The following is a 26,035-nucleotide window of genomic DNA, read 5'->3' as shown; positions in this document are numbered from 1 at the left end:
CACATACACAGACCAACACCCAAAAATCATGTTTTTGGACTCAGGGGTCCTTGAAACGTATGGAAAACTTGAAATTAGGGTACCTTAATTTATTTGGAAAGCAATACTTTCCTTACAGTCTATGGTAATAGGGCAAGGAAAGTAAAAATGTATATAATACTTGAACAATTATTATCCTATGTATAGAGTATGGAGGTTTTCAAGTGTGTTTCTCCTGTATATAATCATCAAAGTGCTATTTATCCATTAGTTAAATATTCATAAATAATTATTAACAATTTGGTAAATCGAAAGACAATTGAATTCGTTATATTAGACCAAATTACTCGCGATCTGTACCGAAACAAATAAACAATTTTTTGAAGAAAAAGTTTTGAACAATACAAGCGGTGCTGTAGTTTCAGACTATAGTGAGATCAACTTCAAACTGTCAGCATTGTGTGAATGGGAGGCATTCATGTTATACTTATATGGAATGCTGACAGTTATAGTGAGGTCCACGTTATAATGGCAGTGTTTATTAGCAATGGTATTGCTATCCTTGTCTATCATTCAACAAAGCGGATAGCACTATCTCTCTCTCGCTTTGCTCTGTTGCCAGATCTTCCTTTAACAATGTAGAATTAATAATTAATTAACAAAATATTTCATCTTAATTATGAAATTATTGAAAAAAATAATTTCTTGCTTAATAAAATATGATTCATTATTTTAAACGAGAATGAACAGTTCATATTACATTAATAAACCTGTATCAGCTATCGTCAAGAAGGCATTGACAAGACAGTTAGGATCGGCATAGTTGTTCTCCTATCTTTCTCCGCTGCCATTATAACATAGACCTCAATATAGTAAATTTCACTCAAATATAATTTGATATAAAGAGGTCCACGTTATAAAAATAAATAAATAAATTCGTATGGCTTTTGTTGGTGGGGAGTTCCTTGCGGGAATGTTCCACCGCCTGAATATATAATTTAAGCCGTCAATGGGCCTTACGACTGTCATACTTAGGTCCACGTTATGATGACAGTATTTGATCAACATTGGTCTTTCTATCCTTGTCTATCATTCGACAAAGCAGATAGCGCTATAATTTTCTAGCTCCGCAACGATGCCACATCGTTTTTTTACAATGTAGATATATAATTAACAATATTTTAAATCTCGATTAGTAAAATTTATTATAAAATCATTGAAAAATATTTGTTCTTCGCGAATGAAACACATTGATTATTTTTAACAATAATGAGCATATATTAGATATACATTAGAATACATTAGATATACCGGTATCAGCTATCCTCTATAGAAGGCAGTGGCAAGGCAGAGAATCGACAACGCTGTTCACTTATCTTTCTCCACTCCCCTTATAAAGTGGACCTCACTATAGAAATATTTTCTATAATGCTAGAGGATAAAGGCTGCTAGGCTCCATTTGAATGGAATAATAATATTAATGAAAAGATATGAAAAATGATTTGTGGCTATAAATTAATTGAATAGAAAATAAATTATAGAATTTGAAAATTTAAAATAATAAAATAACATGATTCCTGCTCCTTAGCCCTAAACCTAATCTATTATTTTGGAAACGTAAAAAGTTCAAAAATAATTTAGACCTTTTGTAGACAGTAGTTAAGAGTTGGTTCATTATTTTTCTATAAGTGGATCGCTATAAAATGTCGATACTTCCAATAGTCTGCAATACTGGCATTTATTTCCAACGAATTATAATTCTTATGACAGATAAATCAAGAGATAACGTTTGATAATATTTGATGATGTTTAATAAACAAATACAAATTATTTTGTTTGTCGTCCACCAAAGCTGATAACAGAGACAGTAAAATTTCACTTCTGGGATTCCTAAGATAACCCCATTTATAATTGGCTTTTTCAATAATTGTTACAGCAGCGTTAGTGTTGAGTGTGAAATTCTCAATACAGCAACAAGTGTCAACTTGACGGTATATGACCTTTAGCACAGGGGTTAGGGATGAGGATTTTCAATATTTTCAGATCCTAACCAGTCTTAATGAAGCTACAGAGTCATGAATTGTGCTCCAGATATTGAGTTCAAATTACATTGTCAAATGATCTATTGTTGCTGTATTGAGAATTTCACACTCAACACTAAAGCTGCTATAACAATTGATGGAAAGCATAAAATGGTGAAATAATACATCAAATTAAAGAGAATTGAATCCTCTACAACCTAATATTCAGAACTTATTTTTTCGATGCATTGTTGTTGAGAAATAAGCCTTAAAAGTGCAAAAAGTTGGAAGAAAAACTGTATTTTAAAAGATTTTACACTTTTAAAAGTGAATATCTCATAAACTAAAGGAGATATTACAAAACTCTACTGATTAAAACTTGAAGGAAATGTATCTAGCTTCATTTTTGTTTAGTTAGTTATGTCGCTGAAATGCATTGTTTTTTAAGATACATGCGTGTAAGCCAGAAATGAAAAAACCAAACTTTTAATCCACCCTCATCCCTTAATCACAAGGGGTAGGGATGAGGACTTTTAATATGTTCACCTTCTAACTAGTCCAAACAAAGCTACAAAGTCAAAGATTGTGTTCCAAACTTTCCCTCCAAATTTCCTTGTCAATTATAATTGTTCTATTGTTTTTAAACTGAAGATTTTACACTCAACACTATAACGGCTGCAACAATCGTAGGGAGATGCGTAAAATGATGAAATAAAGCATTAAATTGAAGAGAATATGATGCTCTATGAGCTCATGATTAGCACAGATTTTTTCAATCAATCGTTGAAAAGTTATAAGGCCAAAAAGATGAAAAAATCGGAGCTGGAAGGTGTTTTCTTCAAAATATTGACAACTTTGCGAGCTCATACCTAGGAAACTGAAAGAGGTATGGAAAAATGTTACAAATGAAACTTGTAGGCTAACTTGTAAGCTTAAATTTTGTATTCGACAAAAATTTCCGAAAGTCGCATATTGTAGAGATATGTGCAAAAAAAAACAAAATATGGTACTTTCAAACAACCCCCACCCCCTTTGCACAGGAGGTAGGAGTGAGGACTTCTGATATGTTTACCCCCTTACTATACTTAAAAGAGCTGCGGGGTCAAAACCTGTGTTCCAAAGTTTCCCTCTTTACCTTTATACCTTTTTTGAGCATTCGTTGCCTGGACTACATAGTGAATACTGGGATTGTTTCAGGCCTACTGGACAAAGCGTACCATCTACTGCACTATCACATAGTACCAATTGTGTTCATAGTGTTCTTCACAAGTTCGGTCCAAGTGTTGGCATCACTGGGGCGCGACGAGCACATCACACTCGGTCTCATAGTGCCGCGACTATACGGCGACAGGCACTCATGGACCATTGTAGCCGCCATCTTTGTATGGGCCATATTCTGGCTCAAAGTGCCCAGCTCAAAGACCTATGGGCCGGAAACGTTTTATGGGGCCATTCCCGAGTACCAGGTATGACACTTCTATGATCATACAAATACATATCTCAATATATAGTCTTATATTGGTAATCTATTTGATTATTTGAAATTGTAATTTTATGCCTGTAACCTGATTTCATCACAAAATAAATAAGATTTTATTTAATTGGTAATCTATTTGATTATTTGAAATTGTAATTTTATGCCTGTAACCTGATTTCATCACAAAATAAATAAGATTTTATTTAATTGGTAATCTATTTGATTATTTGAAATTGTAATTTTATGCCTGTAACCTGATTTCATCACAAAATAAATAAGATTTTATTTAATTGGTAATCTATTTGATTATTTGAAATTGTAATTTTATGCCTGTAACCTGATTTCATCACAAAATAAATAAGATTTTATTTAATTGGTAATCTATTTGATTATTTGAAATTGTAATTTTATGCCTGTAACCTGATTTCATCACAAAATAAATAAGATTTTATTTAATTGGTAATCTATTTGATTATTTGAAATTGTAATTTTATGCCTGTAACCTGATTTCATCACAAAATAAATAAGATTTTATTTAATTGGTAATCTATTTGATTATTTGAAATTGTAATTTTATGCCTGTAACCTGATTTCATCACAAAATAAATAAGATTTTATTTAATTGGTAATCTATTTGATTATTTGAAATTGTAATTTTATGCCTGTAACCTGATTTCATCACAAAATAAATAAGATTTTATTTAATTGGTAATCTATTTGATTATTTGAAATTGTAATTTTATGCCTGTAACCTGATTTCATCACAAAATAAATAAGATTTTATTTAATTGGTAATCTATTTGATTATTTGAAATTGTAATTTTATGCCTGTAACCTGATTTCATCACAAAATAAATAAGATTTTATTTAATTGGTAATCTATTTGATTATTTGAAATTGTAATTTTATGCCTGTAACCTGATTTCATCACAAAATAAATAAGATTTTATTTAATTGGTAATCTATTTGATTATTTGAAATTGTAATTTTATGCCTGTAACCTGATTTCATCACAAAATAAATAAGATTTTATTTAATTGGTAATCTATTTGATTATTTGAAATTGTAATTTTATGCCTGTAACCTGATTTCATCACAAAATAAATAAGATTTTATTTAATTGGTAATCTATTTGATTATTTGAAATTGTAATTTTATGCCTGTAACCTGATTTCATCACAAAATAAATAAGATTTTATTTAATTGGTAATCTATTTGATTATTTGAAATTGTAATTTTATGCCTGTAACCTGATTTCATCACAAAATAAATAAGATTTTATTTAATTGGTAATCTATTTGATTATTTGAAATTGTAATTTTATGCCTGTAACCTGATTTCATCACAAAATAAATAAGATTTTATTTAATTGGTAATCTATTTGATTATTTGAAATTGTAATTTTATGCCTGTAACCTGATTTCATCACAAAATAAATAAGATTTTATTTAATTGGTAATCTATTTGATTATTTGAAATTGTAATTTTATGCCTGTAACCTGATTTCATCACAAAATAAATAAGATTTTATTTAATTGGTAATCTATTTGATTATTTGAAATTGTAATTTTATGCCTGTAACCTGATTTCATCACAAAATAAATAAGATTTTATTTAATTGGTAATCTATTTGATTATTTGAAATTGTAATTTTATGCCTGTAACCTGATTTCATCACAAAATAAATAAGATTTTATTTAATTGGTAATCTATTTGATTATTTGAAATTGTAATTTTATGCCTGTAACCTGATTTCATCACAAAATAAATAAGATTTTATTTAATTGGTAATCTATTTGATTATTTGAAATTGTAATTTTATGCCTGTAACCTGATTTCATCACAAAATAAATAAGATTTTATTTAATTGGTAATCTATTTGATTATTTGAAATTGTAATTTTATGCCTGTAACCTGATTTCATCACAAAATAAATAAGATTTTATTTAATTGGTAATCTATTTGATTATTTGAAATTGTAATTTTATGCCTGTAACCTGATTTCATCACAAAATAAATAAGATTTTATTTAATTGGTAATCTAATTCATTAATTGAAATCATCTAGATTCAAAATTTATGGTTTCCATGTTTATTTTAGACAAAAATTTTATAGAAATTCTTTTTTTGTGGCTTGATAATGGCATTATATAGCCGAAACATGTCGTGACTAAATAATTATAAAAAGGGTACTTAGATTTCTATTTTTATTTGTATTGTATAGAAATTGTACACGTGATGGACTAACCTTATCTTAGCCCCCTGTGGGTTGGGGGAGCTTTGAGTTGATCATCGTACTCAAGAATGTGTTGAAAACAAGAATTCACCCACAGTATCCATGCTTGTCGTAGGAGGCGACTAAAATGGACCTCAAGGCAACTCCAGAAGTTGCCTTGCCTTCAAACCCACGGGATCTGCCCCATCAGGGCAGTTTCGGAGTGGCAAAAAGAAAACCCCAAGATACCAGAGATGGGTGAAACTCCAAGCATAAATGTGGGTCAAGAGGCTGAGACGAGGTTGGCCGGGCGCCGGGCGCCCTAGAGGCAGTTCGGCGTCCCTCTCTCAGCGGAGGGACCTACAAAAAGGCCAGGAGTGGAACTCACGTAGGTCACGAGTTTGTGGGTGGAGAGGTCAAAACTCACCACTGCTCAAAGAAGAGCGGCCATTCAGGCAAAACTTTTTGGGAGAGGTGAGGCTTTTAACCCTGCAGAGTTTCGGAGGGGCAAAAAGAAAAACCCAAGAGACCAGTGTTGGGTGAAAAACCAGGCACAAATGTGGGTCAAGAGGCTGAGTCAAGGGTGGCCGGGTGCCCTAAGGCAACTTGGCCGCTCCTTTCTCAGCGGAAGGACCTACAAACAAGGCCAGTAGTGGAACTCACACAGGTCACGAGGACTAATCAGTCTGATGAGACTGCCAAGCATATCACACTGGATTGCGACAAGGACTGCAACCAGGTGATGAATGGAATGTTAGTATAGGGAAAAACTCCTGGTTCTTGTAAAGGACATAGGTATTGGTTTGCCTAACTAACATACTACTTGGGAACACAATAAGCTTCGGTTGACGTGTGGGGTTCTTTGAACCTTTGGATCCTTGAATCCGTCCCTTCAAAAACAATAAACACAATAAACCTTATCTTGGACTGTGTCATCTCCTAAATTTGGAAGAAAAATAGCACAAGGAATACCTTATTATTTTGTCTACCAGTGTTAATACATGTGTAATTTTTATAGTTGATAAATAAATGAATAAAGCAAAATAATAATAATACTGGACTGACTACTTTGTAAATGGACAATGATTTCGTCTGGCATCTTTGTGATGACTTATGTCTGTAGAACTAGTTAGCAATAGCATAGTAGTATATTATTTTTCCCTCCCATAATGCATGAAAATAAAAAAAGAAACTATCAATTATAGAGAGTTTTCGCAGTCAAAACTACGAATTATTGAGGTCAAAGATAAGCCAGCGCTCGATTCTATTACGAATTAACGAGTGGACCGAAATACAGTGTTTTACAACGAATTATAGAGGTTTTTTCAAAGGACCGAGCTTTCACTACAAGTTATTGAGGCCCGAATTATCAAGTTTCACTACGAATTGTAGATGATTACAAACTAAATTAGATTTTATTTATTTGCTTATTTGAAATTTTAATTTTATGCCTGTAACCTGATTTCATCACAAAATAAATAAGATTTTATTTAATTGGTAATCTATTTGATTATTTGAAATTGTAATTTTATGGCTGTAACCTGATTTTATCATTGTATTTTGTGACACTATTCGGATGTATTTCAATGAATGTATTAAGGGGCGTACACAAAGACCTTAAAGAGATATAGACCCACAATGCCTATGCCTTCCCAATGATAGCTCTTACTTGAAATTGAAGGCCGCCATTGGGGTATTTTAGCACGAGATATTATATCTATATATTTGTAATACTATAGATTACAAAGGCATTGGTATGTAATAATCTTATAACCCCCTCAATGGCCGATTTCAATTCCAAGTACGACACTAGCGCTGCATGTGAGTCTATGCATCTTTCAAGGTCTTTGGGCGTACAAATTTACGCGCCGCGAACATGAGAAATTCACTTTTAATCAGCTGATTCCAAGCTTTTTATATCTGTATCTTACCGTTTCTGTAAAAATACAGATATAGTCATCTGATTAAAAGTGAATTGCTCATGTTCGCGGCGCGTAAATCTGTACGCACCTTTAGAATGAATTTCAACCCTACAGTACAGCTGCTATAACAATGAAAGAAGAACTTAAAATAGTTGAATAATAGATCAAATTGAAGATAAATTAATGATCTACAAACCAACGATAATCCTTCATTTTTATGATGGAGAGTTATAAGCCATGAAACTACCTTTGTATACTTCATGAATCGACATGTTCAATTCAATTCAATTATAGAGTTCCGAATTATCGAGGTTCTACTGTATTCTAATGATCGATTTATGTTGACAGGACAACGGTATGTTATTCTTCATAGCGTCAGTGCTCGCTTTTTTTGGCATCCAGCTCTACTTCACCGAAGTGAGTATGCTTATCTTCTGGAACATTCCATGGATGCTGGCCTCCCTCAACATAGTCGCATTCCTGCTCTGCTTCTTCTTGTTCGTGCAGGGAATCCTGCGGCCGGACAACAGGAACGACATCAAGGACCTGCCCTACCTGTTCCTATTCTACAGGGGGGTCAACCTGCACGCCAACATATGCGGAGTCGACATAAAACAGCTGACTGTTAGCAGGATTGGGTTGATTGGTTGGCAGCTGTTAATACAGGCCTTCTTTGTGGCCTCAATTCATAACTACGGATTCAACCATGGGGTGGCCGTTTGCTTCCTGCTTCAGGTATTCATTCACTATTCCATTTTTCCCCAATTGTTGAAGCAGCTTTAATGTCAGGGGTGAAATCTTCAATTTAACCAAAATTTATTATTTTCATTTTCACAGGAAAGCACTGAATGGGAGAGGAAAACTAAGGATTCTCCTTGTACTATTTCTCTCCCAAATTTAAATAATATTTTAAAAGTCCGAAATGAGGTTATGATTCCACTTCGAATTGATCAAAGACTTTTGAAGGGAATGTCTGTAACCCAGTTTGTGACTCAGCAGTTCTAGTTGGGAGGTGAAAAATCTGGTGAGGCGCACTCACTCACTCACTCACTCACTCACTCACTCACTCACTCACTCACTCACTCACTCACTCACTCACTCACTCACTCACTCACTCACTCACTCACTCACTCACTCACTCACTCACTCACTCACTCACTCACTCACTCACTCACTCACTCACTCACTCACTCACTCACTCACTCACTCACTCACTCACTCACTCACTCACTCACTCACTCACTCACTCACTCACTCACTCACTCACTCACTCACTCACTCACTCACTCACTCACTCACTCACTCACTCACTCACTCACTCACTCACTCACTCACTCACTCACTCACTCACTCACTCACTCACTCACTCACTCACTCACTCACTCACTCACTCACTCACTCACTCACTCACTCACTCACTCACTCACTCACTCACTCACTCACTCACTCACTCACTCACTCACTCACTCACTCACTCACTCACTCACTCACTCACTCACTCACTCACTCACTCACTCACTCACTCACTCACTCACTCACTCACTCACTCACTCACTCACTCACTCACTCACTCACTCACTCACTCACTCACTCACTCACTCACTCACTCACTCACTCACTCACTCACTCACTCACTCACTCACTCACTCACTCACTCACTCACTCACTCACTCACTCACTCACTCACTCACTCACTCACTCACTCACTCACTCACTCACTCACTCACTCACTCACTCACTCACTCACTCACTCACTCACTCACTCACTCACTCACTCACTCACTCACTCACTCACTCACTCACTCACTCACTCACTCACTCACTCACTCACTCACTCACTCACTCACTCACTCACTCACTCACTCACTCACTCACTCACTCACTCACTCACTCACTCACTCACTCACTCACTCACTCACTCACTCACTCACTCACTCACTCACTCACTCACTCACTCACTCACTCACTCACTCACTCACTCACTCACTCACTCACTCACTCACTCACTCACTCACTCACTCACTCACTCACTCACTCACTCACTCACTCACTCACTCACTCACTCACTCACTCACTCACTCACTCACTCACTCACTCACTCACTCACTCACTCACTCACTCACTCACTCACTCACTCACTCACTCACTCACTCACTCACTCACTCACTCACTCACTCACTCACTCACTCACTCACTCACTCACTCACTCACTCACTCACTCACTCACTCACTCACTCACTCACTCACTCACTCACTCACTCACTCACTCACTCACTCACTCACTCACTCACTCACTCACTCACTCACTCACTCACTCACTCACTCACTCACTCACTCACTCACTCACTCACTCACTCACTCACTCACTCACTCACTCACTCACTCACTCACTCACTCACTCACTCACTCACTCACTCACTCACTCACTCACTCACTCACTCACTCACTCACTCACTCACTCACTCACTCACTCACTCACTCACTCACTCACTCACTCACTCACTCACTCACTCACTCACTCACTCACTCACTCACTCACTCACTCACTCACTCACTCACTCACTCACTCACTCACTCACTCACTCACTCACTCACTCACTCACTCACTCACTCACTCACTCACTCACTCACTCACTCACTCACTCACTCACTCACTCACTCACTCACTCACTCACTCACTCACTCACTCACTCACTCACTCACTCACTCACTCACTCACTCACTCACTCACTCACTCACTCACTCACTCACTCACTCACTCACTCACTCACTCACTCACTCACTCACTCACTCACTCACTCACTCACTCACTCACTCACTCACTCACTCACTCACTCACTCACTCACTCACTCACTCACTCACTCACTCACTCACTCACTCACTCACTCACTCACTCACTCACTCACTCACTCACTCACTCACTCACTCACTCACTCACTCACTCACTCACTCACTCACTCACTCACTCACTCACTCACTCACTCACTCACTCACTCACTCACTCACTCACTCACTCACTCACTCACTCACTCACTCACTCACTCACTCACTCACTCACTCACTCACTCACTCACTCACTCACTCACTCACTCACTCACTCACTCACTCACTCACTCACTCACTCACTCACTCACTCACTCACTCACTCACTCACTCACTCACTCACTCACTCACTCACTCACTCACTCACTCACTCACTCACTCACTCACTCACTCACTCACTCACTCACTCACTCACTCACTCACTCACTCACTCACTCACTCACTCACTCACTCACTCACTCACTCACTCACTCACTCACTCACTCACTCACTCACTCACTCACTCACTCACTCACTCACTCACTCACTCACTCACTCACTCACTCACTCACTCACTCACTCACTCACTCACTCACTCACTCACTCACTCACTCACTCACTCACTCACTCACTCACTCACTCACTCACTCACTCACTCACTCACTCACTCACTCACTCACTCACTCACTCACTCACTCACTCACTCACTCACTCACTCACTCACTCACTCACTCACTCGCATAACTAAAAATCTACCGGACCAAAAATGTCTGTAACCCAGTTTGTGACTCGACTCAGCAGTTCTAGTTGGGAGGTGAAAAATCTGGTGAGGCGCACTCACACAACTTTCCTTGTCGTTATGAAAATTGATAATGACGCTAGTGTTCACGCGCATCTCAAGTCTACTATTCTAAGATCTGAGCCAGCTGGTGACAGGACAATAGCGCTGCAGACACACGAAGTCTGCTATCCCTTCATAGTGAATGATTTAATAGAATCAACAGTTGCCAAAAGTTTGCAATTTAATAATCTTATTTTCTCGAATTTCGAGCTATTTTCAATTTTAGGTGAAAATGTTACTGGACATTAATTGTAGAGATTTCATGCTCAATCTTTTCCACTTGAATTTTTTTTAAATTGTATCTGAAGCCTGATAATTGAGAATCTAAAATCAAACTTTGCATAGATGGGGCGGTGCTCCTGAGATTTTACAGATATGGGACTTGTGGCAGTTGATAGAGCTTATCAATGACTCTTTTAGGTATGAATTTGATCAAAATCGTTGGAGCCGTTTTCGAGAAAATCGCGGAAACCCTGTTTTTGGCAACATTTTCGCCATTTTAGCCGCCATCTTGAATTGCATTCGATCGAAATTGTTCGTGTCGGATCCTTATAGTGTAAGGACCTTAAGTTCCAAATTTCAAGTCATTCTGTTAATTGGGAGATGTGATATCGTGTACACAGACGCACATACACTCATACACACACACATAGACCAACACCCAAAAACCACTTTTTTGGACTCAGGGGCCATTTTTTGTTTATTGGAATATGGACTTTAGTACACTCAACAATAAATTTCCCACTTTTCGACCGAATTTGACTTATGATGAATGATTTTGGACCGCCTTGACGAGCCGAGAAGAATGAAGTGTAGTATGATGAAATCTGAGCATTGTGTCAGAAGTTATAAGTGTTTGAAATTTTGATCCTCGAGGTGTCCTTAAGCGCGCCTCTCCACTAGGAAATACTGAAATGAAGTGCATCTAACGGGTGATTCTCATAGAACATAATCTTATGAACTTATGTCGGTGTGCGAAATATCAATGTGAAGGCTATGTAGTTGGTGATGATGGTTGAAGCTGAAAATTTGGTGTTTTTCACAATACAAGGAGAATTTTTGTCAGGTGTACATGGAAATCTATATGAGATAGAGCGCTCTACCTGATCTCAGATTGTAGAGCACAAAAATACGCCCTGAGGGGTTTTGAATTATACATCTAAATGGTAACAATCGGAAGATATTGTTGATCGAAATCTAAAATTCATCAAAAATTTATTTTCTCTTCAAATTTCACACATTTTTGAAAAATCATAACTCAGTACTCATTAGAGATAGAGAGTTCCGAATGATCTCATTTCATTCAGAATTTCATATTCTACAGAAAAGGCAAGAGCAAATTTTTCTGTCCGATTACGAGATTTGGCAGAAATAGCTGAAAACTGGAAAATGAGCCGAAAATACGAGGTTTTTGGGCCATCCTGTATCTAGCACAAGGAAATTTTGCATGAAGAAATTGGTTCTGGACTTCTCTTATGTACCCAAATAATATATCAAAAAATCAGAATTACAATATAAATTGCATGCACCAATGTATATAGTGACTGGACTATTATTCCCAATGGTTCATTTGATAAAACTCAACTTGCTCATAAGCTTTATAAAGACTGACTTGAGTTACATACAATTCGTGGTAACCGCGAACCACGCACCACGTGCGCTATTCATCAGCTGATGATATGCTTATTATATTTATTTGTATGAATATAATAATCATATAATCGAATATATCTATATAATAAAAGAGAGTAGGGTTGTGTTTGTTCGTGTGTTCGTTTGTTCGCATCAAAACATGTCAACTTGTGGATTGCATACCGGAAAAACGGGAATGATTTAGATCTCCAAATTTTGCACATAGATTCTAAAAATATCAATCTCGTGCACCTGGAAGCCCAAATTTTAATTTTCCTTCTAGATTTTTCAGAATTAATGTTTAAATTTCATTAATGGTACATTCGATTTCATTAAAAAATCACCAAATCATATGGTCGAAATTAAAAAAGGAACATCTGTTTCTATATTGCTTTCTACCTGAAAAACATAGTTTTGAAACTTCGTTTTCCTGATGCAATGTTTAGGCCTACACGTGGCATGGATTATTAATTTTTCAGCTAGAACAATTTTTGAGACAAAGTGCTAAATAAACGTCTACAGTTTCATCAATGCTGTATCGGCAATATGAAAACGCATGCAGTTAATATGTCTTTGAATGAAGGTGTTGTTATTTACATAAAGAAATTATATTCTTCCATTTTTATTTAATTAAAATTTCAAAATTATTCGAGCCCTGATGGAATGACTGACTCACTGTACAGTCAGTCGAAAATTTTAATATTGGAATGAGGGGGGTATTTTGGCAAGCTGAGCAAAAAAATAAGGTCATATGCACCTTTTCGTTATATCTTCAAATGAAAAATGAGTTTTGTGGGTTGTCAAAACTCCCTCTGAAAGGGAAATTATTCAACTTATTCTATCTTTTAGTAAAATAACAATGATCATCCATCCATGTATCATCTTCTATACTATAATAAAGGAAAGAACTGGATTATAAACGTAGCCTATACAGGTGTAAAGTATAGTGAAATTATGTTTGACGCATTATCACGTCAGAACTACTGGACTGATTAACTTGAAATTTTGCATATAGATTCTTGCTTAACCGAGGGTGGTTATAAACCATTTTAATTTCTTCAAGATTTGATTACATCAAGTTTTCAGTTATTTGTCATGCTTCCAGTTTGTATGGAAGCAGCAGAAGATTTCTCTTACAAGGAAAATTAGAAGATAGGTATGATTGGGGATCCTTTTCGAATGATAAAAACAGGTTTTCCGTCAAACCCAATTTTTTCCGCCATTTTGAATCCAACTTCTTTATTTAATTGAAAGGTGGTCATACTGATTTACTTGAAATGCAGCATATAAATTCTTAATCAACCGAGGATTCTTATAGGCCTATTTTGAATTCTTCTAGATTTCATTACGTCAAGTTTTAAGAAAGACCCTTGCGAAGCACGGGTTACCTGCTAGTGTTTAATATAATTATAGCATCAGCTTATGGAAAGCGTACGGCGTGTGTTTGTGCTCATCATATACACTGAATATAATAGGAGGTAAGGATAAGTATAAAAGGACGTATTAGGACGTAATCTATAAAATAATAATAATACGTTCTTAGTCTGGCTAAATTTGTACTTATAAACGATAGTAATGTGTGTGCTTATCCAATCACTGTAGGCTACCACTGGTTTACTGCTGAAAATGCCTTTAAGTAATCAGACTGGTCCACCAATTTATTCCTCAGAGTGAAATCCTTAACAATAGACTACGAAAATGTCGAAATTCAAGAACAATAGGCGACCACTGAGGGTCACTAGAGCTTCTACCTGTTCATCGATTGTTTTCGGCGGCCCCGTCTCCTTTCTTTTACCCGTCCTGATCTGATATGTGTATTTTTTTCTATTGTATATTTATACTTATTTGTAACCGTTGCAGGTGATCTACATAGCGAAATTCTACTGGTGGGAATCGGGCTACTTCTGGACATTAGACATCGCGTTCGATCACCCTGGCTACTACCTGTGTTGGGGCGGACTAGTGTTCGTGCCCGCGCTCTACACCTACCCCACCTACTACCTCGTGTTGCATCAGCCTACTATCGACATCCTCATGTCGATAATGTTGTTAACTATCGGTTTCCTCGCGGTCGCCATGAATTTCCGGGTCGACTACGAGAAGCAAGCGTTCCAGAAGAACCGCCACAACGACAACTTCAAACTGTGGGGCCGTCGCGTCCAGTTCATCCCCGCCACCTACACCGATTCGCTGGGCGTCCAGCACCAATCCAAACTACTAGTTTCGGGCTGCTGGGGAGTGGCGCGACATTTGAACTACACCTTTGAACTTTTGCTGGCGCTCACCTGGTCACTGCCTGGATATCAGTTCGGAGTACACACGTTTCTCTACGTCATCTTTCTCCTTGTTCTACTCGTGCAACGGTGTTTTCGCGATGAGAAAAAGTGCTTAGAGAAGTACGGAAGTGCATACAAAGAGTACTGCGATAAAGTGCCTTTCAGATTGATACCGTATGTGTTTTGAAAATAGATAGCATAAGTCTAAGATAAAATCTGCTTCAAATTTGGAACATAAACTACCTATACCATGGGATATCTTTACCTGCTATCTTTTCTCGATGAATGTAGCCTACTTGATAGAAAGATTAGAATTTCTTATGACTGTCTTGATAGAAAGGTTAGAATTTCTCTAAGGTACAGTCATAGGCGGGGTGCACACCGGAGAAACGCGTTTTTTTAAACATCTTTATTGCCCATAAAAACAAAATACAAAATAAAAAAACTTACAAAAGAAATATTCTAGATTATAATATTATGCTATTTTACAAATAAATTAAAATTACATGGCACCACCCAGCAAGGGCAAAACCCTGACCGCTGAGTGAGAGTATCAGCTGTTTAGACAATATAAAAATTTATTTACTAATAATAAAAGCTACAAAAAATAGAAGTTAACAATAAATTACTAGTAATTATAATATTTGACTGATGTCGAAGAAAAATTTTTGTATCACCCACTTATTTATCTGTTCCATCCTCTGTCTACCCCTATTAGAAAGATATTCTGACAATGCATTTGGCATGATATTTATTATTTTTGAGCTAAGATATCCCAATTGTCTTCGCACTATTGTCAAATCTGAATAGTTAATATTATAAATGTTATGAGATCGTGAAGCCCCTTTCAGAAACTTGTTTCATGCAATCCGTTTCACTCGCGCATGTATACAAAAGAAACGGTTTTCCCCGTCAGTTTCATGATGGATTCCGATGACGATATGGTCGATTTGTCGTGGTGGCTAAGGAATAAAAAGAAAAGACGAAAATACAGGGTACATCCACTGATCAGGGATCGAGACCATAGTTCCCTCGTTGTTGCGAACTTGCTCATAAGCGATCCTATCAAATTTAAGGATTTTTTCCGAACGTCTTAACACTATTTTAGTTTGTTTGATGGCATTGGTTTTTCTACAACTTCGGCCAACTTCACTAAGAATGAAATTCCTGCCATAATTTTCTATAAATCACACAATTTCTCAACGCGAAACTACAGCTAGAGGAAACTGATTATTCGAGTTTCACGCAATCAAAGAAACTGGAGTTTCATGAGACTCAGTGTGCACAACCCTGCTTAATCTTATTATTCGTTTGCGAGCAACTTTCGTTTCACCTGAAACTTGTTTCACGAGACGCGTTTCTCCGGTGTGCCATAGAGAAAAGATAGCATTAGGCTCGCAATAAACGGTAGAACATGCATGCTATCTTTTCTTTATGGTAATATGTTGATATTATTCGAAAAGTTAGATTATTTATTTTATGTTAGAAACCCCTTGCTGATAATCAACATGTGCATGAGTATGATAAACATCCACAATGTGTATGATAACAGCCTAATGCTTTATATTTTCTCTAAGACTGTACCAGAGAGAAATTCTATCCTTTGTATGACTGTACCTTAGATAAAAGATAGCATTAGGCTGGTCATAATAAACGGTAGAATATGCATGATAAACATCATTGCATGCATGTTTATCATACACATAAACGACATGTTCATCATCAGGGAGAGGCTTCTAACATAGAATAAGCAACGTAACCTTTTGAATAATATCAACATATTCCCATTAAGGGCCGAATTCACCAAAACGAAAACTTGGGGGCCCAGTTGATTCATCTAATAAACAAAAAACTGACTTGGAACCAACTGCCGCTCAGCCTAGTTTTCGTTTTTGCTGAATTTGGGCCTTGAAAGCAGAAACCTAACCTCCTAAGCTTTCCTTTTACCTTGTCTGAAAAAATTACATTGAATAATATAAACAAATTAAAAGCAAAAACCTAACCCTTCCTTTTACCTAGTAAAAATTTACTTTCACATTACGATGTGAGTTGAATCTTTGAATCTTGCTGTTTTGATACTCTGAGTAAGGTTTCAATGACAATGTGATTATGCTATTATCTAACATAAAATTCATCAGTTGATCATTAAAACTGCAATTGAATGAAAATGTTTTAAAATTTTTCATTGAAATAATTTATTTAACATCCCGGTAGTTGCGCCTTACTCAATCACACGAGCAGTCGCGTGTTGTAATTTTTACATCCAATTTTCCAAGTGTTATGTAGAGTAGTGTTCCTACTATGATTACTGTCAGAACATTTTAATTAATTGTATAAAGGACATTGCCGGAAGAAGGGCGTATAACCAAAAAGAGAGTTTTGAGATAATTGCATTTGAAGTTTTACTTGTTAAATATTTTTGTCAATTCGAATATTCAATGCTTGCTGTATTTTTCATATTGTAAGTTGGTTTTCTGACAATAAGAAATATCAACATATGATAAAAATGTTGTTTTCAATTCTTTGAACAATAAAAAATAAGAGATATGTGTTATACGCCCTTCTTCTGGCAATTATATGAGTATATAATTTTTTTGAAAATAATTGATTCATATAGAATAAAATGCAGGTTTATTCTATTAAATACATCGGTGGAAATCACATAGTTCAAATAGTCAGATAGATTGAATATTATCTCTCTCCAAATAAATCAAATAGATAGATTAACAAGGGTGGAGTATCTCTTCAATCCATGCTTGGTCAGTTTCAGGCAAGTACTTGAATAAACTTTTCACATCATCTATTTTAGCTTGTGGAACATTAGGGTACTGAACCAGGGTACTAACAGCTTAGTACCAGTACCGGTAACCATAACCTCAACCGAAAAGCAAGATTTTGCTTGTCACATGTTTTACTACCAACTGAACATGTGTTTGGAAAAATATCTCTAACTTCATCAAAAATTCCCTGATCGTGATGAGATTTGGAGTTCTAACAAGAACATGGCGGATTGAATAAGCCGATTGCCGGAAAAAGGGCGTATGAGCGTACTATACGCCCCTCTTCCGGCAATGTCCTCTACTATTTCCACCTTATTGGATTATTATACGCCTATGAACATTTCCATGATTACCTTTTCGTAGCCTAATAAGGTACACCAAGCAGAGCCAACAATTCCGTGTTATTGATAGTTCTTTGACAGAGTCCTATCAGTTTCCCTATCATTCTTATGCACTGTGGAGACTAAATGGTACTGGCACCTTAAGACTGAACCATTGTTCGGTTGACACTACAATTCAGTGGAGTGATGGGGAGGAAGTTTTGAAATGCATAGGTGACTCATTCACTGACAACACCCCATTCAATAGTTTTGTGAAGCAAAAACCTGACACTGTTGTACTTTTTACAACAGAGCGACTGCCGTTAGGTTAACATAAATTGCAATAATAATAATAGCCTAAGATTTACTGTGATCTGTATAATTTAGAATCGTTATTTCTTCCAAATAAGGTTGATTTTCAAACAGCTATTTTTAATATTAAAATTTAAAATTAAATTGTTTCAAAATAGGCTAGCGCAATTTATTTTTTCTTCCTCTTTCATTTAAAAAAATTGAGTCGATATCTTTGATAATAAATGAAATAACAGCAGTCGATTAATGATTGATCGGTGATTGAATCTCGATAGCAAGCATCGATAAAAAATAATCAAGTATGAGTACTGAATCATCGATATCTCTAAACACCGATTATCGATATCACTAAATACCAATTATCGATATCAATCAAATTCAGTTTATAACAAGTTAACCTAAAAAATAGTAAACTACAGTAACTCTATAGTTTCTGTTTTTATAATTTAGTCTCAAGTTATTTTGTTGAATGATACTAACAGTAGAAAAAGGTACAATGTTCTTCGTATTGATTCATGGGAAGATTTTTTAGTTTGATGATAAAATAATAAATAGGCTATTTTGTAATTGTCAGCAATGGCTGGTTTAGGTAACGTCAAATTCCAGTTTACTAATTTTTTTCAAGAAATGATTTCAAAACAACATCTAGAGATTATAGTTGAAAAGCGCCGATCACTAACAAAGAGACTAGTAATTTTTATTTTGCTTCTAATATTATGTTGGATTGTGGGGAACTATTACAAAATAGTTTGTCCAAAATATGAAATCATCCAAAATCATACCATTTCTATCTTGTTAGAAGTCCTTATAGTAGTGCTTATGCTCTATTTAACCATGTATTATGAAATAGTATCAGAAAAACTATTGGTTATTGTTCCCCTTGGAGTACAGTTCACAACTACCAACAGTTTGGGTCAACGCAACGTCATGTTTTACCCGTGGAACTCAGTGCGTGATGTTTTGATCGTAGAAGTGATAACAGGACAAAAAGTACTATTCTATTTGGCATTAAGCATTGAAACAAACAGTAATGAAACAAAACTTTTGATGCTGTTTCAAAACACAAAACCAAGACTTTCAGTTCTGGAACGAATCTATACACCTTTGCAAGAACTGATAAGTAATCGCCGAAAACAATCAGAATTTCCAGATCAAGAAGGTGTTGCAATAAATGAATTATTCTCTATTTGAAAAACGGTTATTATTATTATATCGTATATCCTAATAATAGTATCCTATATGCTATCAATTGGGGTAGGCACTAGCGGTAGGATATTCATGTACACACATGTTCATCAAGCATGTCTTGTCATCAGCAAGAGGCTTCAAACATAAAATAAACAACCAATACAAATAAATTACTAGTTAGCCTAATGATGGAAAAATAATTTAACCTCAGAGCAGCGAAGAAAAATAAACAACAAAAAATCGGAGATAAAAAACCTAATATCAAACAATTTTTTTCAAGAAACGATTTCAAAACAACATCTAGAGATTATAGTTGAAAAGCGCCGATCACTAACAAAGAGACTAGTAATTTTTATTTTGCTTCTAATATTATGTTGGATTGTGGGGAACTATTACAAAATAGTTTGTCCAAAATATGAAATCATCCAAAATCATACCATTTCTATCTTGTTAGAAGTCCTTATAGTAGTGCTTATGCTCTATTTAACCATGTATTATGAAATAGTATCAGAAAAACTATTGGTTATTGTTCCCCTTGGAGTACAGTTCACAACTACCAACAGTTTGGGTCAACGCAACGTCATGTTTTACCCGTGGAACTCAGTGCGTGATGTTTTGATCGTAGAAGTGATAACAGGACAAAAAGTACTATTCTATTTGGCATTAAGCATTGAAACAAACAGTAATGAAACAAAACTTTTGATGCTGTTTCAAAACACAAAACCAAGACTTTCAGTTCTGGAACGAATCTATACACCTTTGCAAGAACTGATAAGTAATCGCCGAAAACAATCAGAATTCCCAGATCAAGAAGGTGTTGCAATAAATCAATTATTCTCTATTTGAAAAACGGTTATAATTATTATATCGCTTGTATCATATATCCTGATAATATTATCCTATATGCTGTCAATTGGGGTAGGCACTAGCGGTAGGATATTCATGTTCACACATGTTCATCAAGCATGACTTGTCATCAGCAAGAGGGCTCTAACCTCTAACATAAAAAAAACAACCAATACAAATAAATTACTAGTTAGCCTAATGATGGAAAAATAATTTAACCTCAGAGCAGCGAAGAAAAATAAACAACAAAAAATCGGAGATAAAAAACCTAATATCAAACAATTTTTTTCAAGAAACGATTTCAAAACAACATCTAGAGATTATAGTTGAAAAGCGCCGATCACTAACAAAGAGACTAGTAATTTTTATTTTGCTTCTAATATTATGTTGGATTGTGGGGAACTATTACAAAATAGTTTGTCCAAAATATGAAATCATCCAAAATCATACCATTTCTATCTTGTTAGAAGTCCTTATAGTAGTGCTTATGCTCTATTTAACCATGTATTATGAAATAGTATCAGAAAAACTATTGGTTATTGTTCCCCTTGGAGTACAGTTCACAACTACCAACAGTTTGGGTCAACGCAACGTCATGTTTTACCCGTGGAACTCAGTGCGTGATGTTTTGATCGTAGAAGTGATAACAGGACAAAAAGTACTATTCTATTTGGCATTAAGCATTGAAACAAACAGTAATGAAACAAAACTTTTGATGCTGTTTCAAAACACAAAACCAAGACTTTCAGTTCTGGAACGAATCTATACACCTTTGCAAGAACTGATAAGTAATCGCCAAAAACAATCAGAATTTCCAGATCAAGAAGGTGTTGCAATAAATGAATTATTCTCTATTTGAAAAACGGTTATTATTATTATATCGTATATCCTAATAATAGTATCCTATATGCTATCAATTGGGGTAGGCACTAGCGGTAGGATATTCATGTTCACACATGTTCATCAAGCATGACTTGTCATCAGCAAGAGGCTTCAAACATAAAAAAACAACCAATACAAATAAATTACTAGTTAGCCTAATGATGGAAAAATAATTTAACCTCAGAGCAGCGAAGAAAAATAAACAACAAAAAATCGGAGATAAAAAACCTAATATCAAACAATTTTTTTCAAGCCTTTCGCTGTGAAGACACAACAATGAATGTAATAAGACGACGTGTGTATCACGCATGTCGTACCGTTAGTGGCCAGCCTTATGCTGCATCCACATTTAGGCCCAATGCGTACAAATGACGACCAGCGCAAGAGTGGACGGCTGTCATCGCTCCACACTGTCAACAACTATTGCAAGAGTGTGGCTTATAGTGAGGACCATGTTATAATGAAAGTATTTTTTCGCCACACTGCACAGAAAGCAGCTGTTTTCCAGTCCCTACATAGATCTGAAAGACCTTATTTGCAGACGACTCTTGTCTGACATAAGAAACAGGTTTCTTTTCTGGTCTAGGCTGGAAAGTGTACTCTTTCCAGCCTAGATCGGGCGAGTGTCAACTTTCTTCATCTGAAGTTGCAATTATTTCAGTTCGAATTTCGAATCAAATGAATTCATCATTCGCTTCGCAACCATTTTTATTCAATTATTTATTGTTGATTAGCGCATTCAGAATTTTCAAAAATGCTTGAAGATGATGATGCCTGTGATATTCCAAGTGAAATTTTAAAAGAATCTGAAATCATGACTGCAAATCTTCTACCACTAAAATCAAGAGATAGGTACAATAACGAGTATTCTTTATTTATTTTGTCAGCAATAGGCTACCTGTAGTGTGGCGAAAAATATCGTTCGCACCATGGGCAAAAAATTTTTTTCCGGCTCTCAATCTTTTCTAGTCCTCGGACTTGAAAACCGATTTCGAGCCAGAAAAATCTCATTTTCTGCTCTAGGTCTGAAATATACTATATTAACATTGGTGTTACTATCATTTGACAAAGAAGATACCATTATCCTTTTCTAGCTCCGCAATCTTTACAGATCGTTTTTCAAAAAATGTAAAAATATGATTAATTAACATAATATTTCATCTCAATTATGAAAACTTATTATCCACATGTTGGCCTAATGTCGACCAGCGCCAGTGTGTGGATGGGAGGTTTGCCAGCGCTGGCCTAGATGTGGACTAGGTATTACGGGTACGCGATTAGGTGTCACCCCGACTACTTGTCCCCTTTTAAAACCGGTTTTTAGGGGACAAGTAGACGTGAGTCATACCCGTCTAGTTGTCTCCTTTCTGTGGAGGTGATAACTAGTCGGGGGGACACCCTGTCGCTAGAGTGCGAGGTGTCAAATTGTCGTTTACGGTCATGACTAGTTGGCTCTTCCGGTCCAGTAGGTGTCAAGTAGTCGGGGTGACAACTTGACGGCAATGGTATATTTTTACAAGGGCACAAGTAGTCGTCTACGGTCACGACAACCTATCCCCTCGACTCTTTCTCTTTTTATCAGCTCTTCATTTGAAAGTTGGAAAATGAAGCCTCAGTTCAAGTTCTATATGAAAAGGCATTAAGATTCCTTATTTTGTGCTAGCGCAAGTGTATATAAATAATTATTTATCCTCATATTAATTACCAGACTTCATGTAATACCTCCGTTGATAACCAGACTGATAGCTTCATCTGCCATATTATTGATGGATGAAAATTTGACTGTTCTAGCATTAGGCACAATTCACTCATAAACGGTGCGTCTGACGGGAAAATATAACTGAACAAAATGTGTTTAGAATTGTGATCTACATCTGGTTCAGTCATCAAAAGGGCTTATTATTCATTTTTTTCTGTTTTCAACCAACTGGAAAAAATTTGTCCTAAAAATAGCAAAGACGGCGAATATCTCCCGAACCGTGCTTTGACGGGAAAATGTTACTGAACCAAAAGTGATTAGAAATCAACTCTACATCATAACCAGTAATAAAAATTGCTTGATCCCTCCTCCCTACGCTGCGGGGGTGTAAGTTGTGCCAACTGGTGCTCTGTAGGTGACAAGTAGTCAGGGGGACAACTAGACGGCTACCCGGTATTACCATAGAGAAACAATATTGTAAGTAGATATCCCATGGTATAGGACGTTTATGTCGCAACTTTTACTATTATTTCAAGCCGATAGTCCACGTAGTTCTTTGCCGTGACGCTGGTAGTCTCTCACATTGTGCCGTTCATACACTCTTACCCTGTCAAAACGTAAAAATCGACATTAATCGGCTTGAGATAACAGTAAAAGTTGCGACATAAACGCCCTATACCATGGGATATCTACTTACAATATTGTTCCTCTATGGTATTACCATGCTGAGCCAACATGTGGACTAGGCATAAGGCTAGGGCTGCCCGACTTTTCTAAAAATCTGTACAGTATTAATTAATTTGTCTTAAATAGTTTTATATCCCCAAAATAACGTATTATATTACAATCACATCACTACTGTTTATTGAATACTGAATACTTATTATTGAATATAGGCCGTGAGTTATAACATTAAACCCCTCAACCCCTAAAACGGTGAAAGTGTGGCTAGCGTGGTAGGGATGTAGGGGTGGGAATGTCTCTCTCACACATCTTCCTCTCTCACTTTGCATACATAAGGTCAGTGTTGAGAATGTTGGCAGTGAGGGTACCGGCTTCCGAGAACAAATTGACCAAACTCTTACCCCACCCTTGAAAATGCAGAGTTGCGTTCCATATGATGGAAGTCGAAGGTTCATGTTATAACTCACGGTCTATTCTTTTATATTTATAAAGTAGAGTACCTAACGTGAGGTTCACGTTATAATGCAAAGTTTGATTAGCAATTGTATTGCTATCCTTGTCTATCATTCAACAAAGCGGATAGCGCTCTATTTCTCGCTTTGCTCTGTTGCCAGATTGGTTTTAACAATGTATAAATTATATAATTAATTAACAAAATATTCAATCTTGATTATGAAAATTTATTATGAAATAATTATATTATTATTATATCTATATAATAAGAGAGAGTAGGGTTGTGTTTGTTCGCATCAAATTGTGGATTTACTCGACTTTGGAGCGAATGTTTCTCGGTTCGAATCCCGGTTCCATCCAATTTTTTTGTACTTGATTTTTTCCCTTGAAACGTATTATTATAAATTATTTTTTGATGGAAGTTGTTTTCATTATGATTGAACTTAGATTTCATCAAATAATTATTTAATGTGAAATTTTGTAACGAGTACAAATGAAATGGACATAGCATATGTTGTATCAATGGAATTCATAAGAAAAACATGAATAGATCACAATAAAATTAGTAATAATTGATATTCTTCAGTTATATTGTATTATCAGACACAAATCCGGAAACGAATATTTATTTATTTCTTACAAAAACGAGGAAGACTACAGGCATTAAGCCCAAAACAGTCTTCAATTTAGTATTGTAGGTTTTTTGTTAGGTACCGGTATTTGGGAAACAAATGACTACCTTATTCAAATTAAGTAGGATCTAATCGATACTAAAATTGATGTATTGAAAAAAATTAATATGATACTGTTAGGTTTTCAAGTATTATGTCTCCTTCAGTTATCTATTGGATAATAATCATCATATTGAAAATTTGCATATAAATTCTTAATTTTTACCAAGGATGATTATAGGCCTATTTTAGATTCTTCAAGAATTCAGTAGCTCAAGTTTTTAATTAGACCCTTGCGCAGCACGGGTTACCTGCTAGTAGTTGTAATATATGGGGCTGAAACTTGGATGATATTGAGCAAAGATGAAAGAGCACTAAGATATTTTGAGAGAAAGATGTTCAGATGAATTTGGGGTCCAATATGTGACGAAGGTATATGGCGAGGCAGATATAATTGTGAGATAGATGAAAAAATCGGGGAAGAAAATATTATACGCACCATAAAAGCAAGAAGAATTGAATGGCTGGGTCATGTAGTAAGAATGGCTGAAAAAAGAGGACCGGTTAGAATAATGGATGATATAGTGATTGAGACGAGGAGAAGAGGAAGGCCAAGGAGAAGATGGATTGGTGACGTGATGGGTGATCTACGTGTGCTGGGAGTGACAAACTGGCGGCAGAGAGCACAAGATAGAGAGACGTGGAGGCGACATGTTGAGGAGGCCAAAGTTCATCATGGACTGTATAGCCACATAAAGTAAAGTATTATGAAATCATTGAAAAATATAATTTCTTGCTTGATAAAATATACAGTAATTGATTATTGACCGAGCGAAGTGAGGTCTAAGATTCAAGTCGACGGTTTGGCATTTCTCTTAATGTTTAAATGTTGCGCATTTACGGCGAAACGCGGTAATAGATTTTCATGAAATTTGACAGGTATGTTCCTTTTTAAATTGCGCGTCGACGTATATACAAGGTTTTTGGAAATTTTGCATTTCAAGGATAATATAAAAGGAAAAAGGAGCCTCTTTC

General features: G+C 35.9%; 1 protein-coding gene across 2 annotated transcripts in view; it reads left to right on the top strand.

The window, feature by feature from the left end:
- Nucleotides 1-17,150, top strand: part of LOC111049187 (7-dehydrocholesterol reductase) — a 64,302-nt gene extending 47,152 nt beyond the window's left edge. For both annotated transcript variants that reach the window (XM_039433519.1, XM_039433518.1), the window contains exons 2-4: nucleotides 3,198-3,466; nucleotides 7,962-8,348; nucleotides 14,750-17,150. In XM_039433519.1, the coding sequence (XP_039289453.1) occupies nucleotides 3,198-3,466; nucleotides 7,962-8,348; nucleotides 14,750-15,352 (1,259 nt within the window). In that variant the 3' untranslated portion in view covers nucleotides 15,353-17,150. The remainder of the gene's footprint in view (nucleotides 1-3,197; nucleotides 3,467-7,961; nucleotides 8,349-14,749) is intronic.
- Nucleotides 17,151-26,035: the final 8,885 nt, after the last annotated feature.

The sequence above is a fragment of the Nilaparvata lugens genome, chromosome 7 (genome assembly GCF_014356525.2).
Source record: "Nilaparvata lugens isolate BPH chromosome 7, ASM1435652v1, whole genome shotgun sequence".
Taxonomy (NCBI): domain Eukaryota; kingdom Metazoa; phylum Arthropoda; class Insecta; order Hemiptera; family Delphacidae; genus Nilaparvata; species Nilaparvata lugens.
This window is presented reverse-complemented; position numbering and strand designations above follow the sequence as displayed.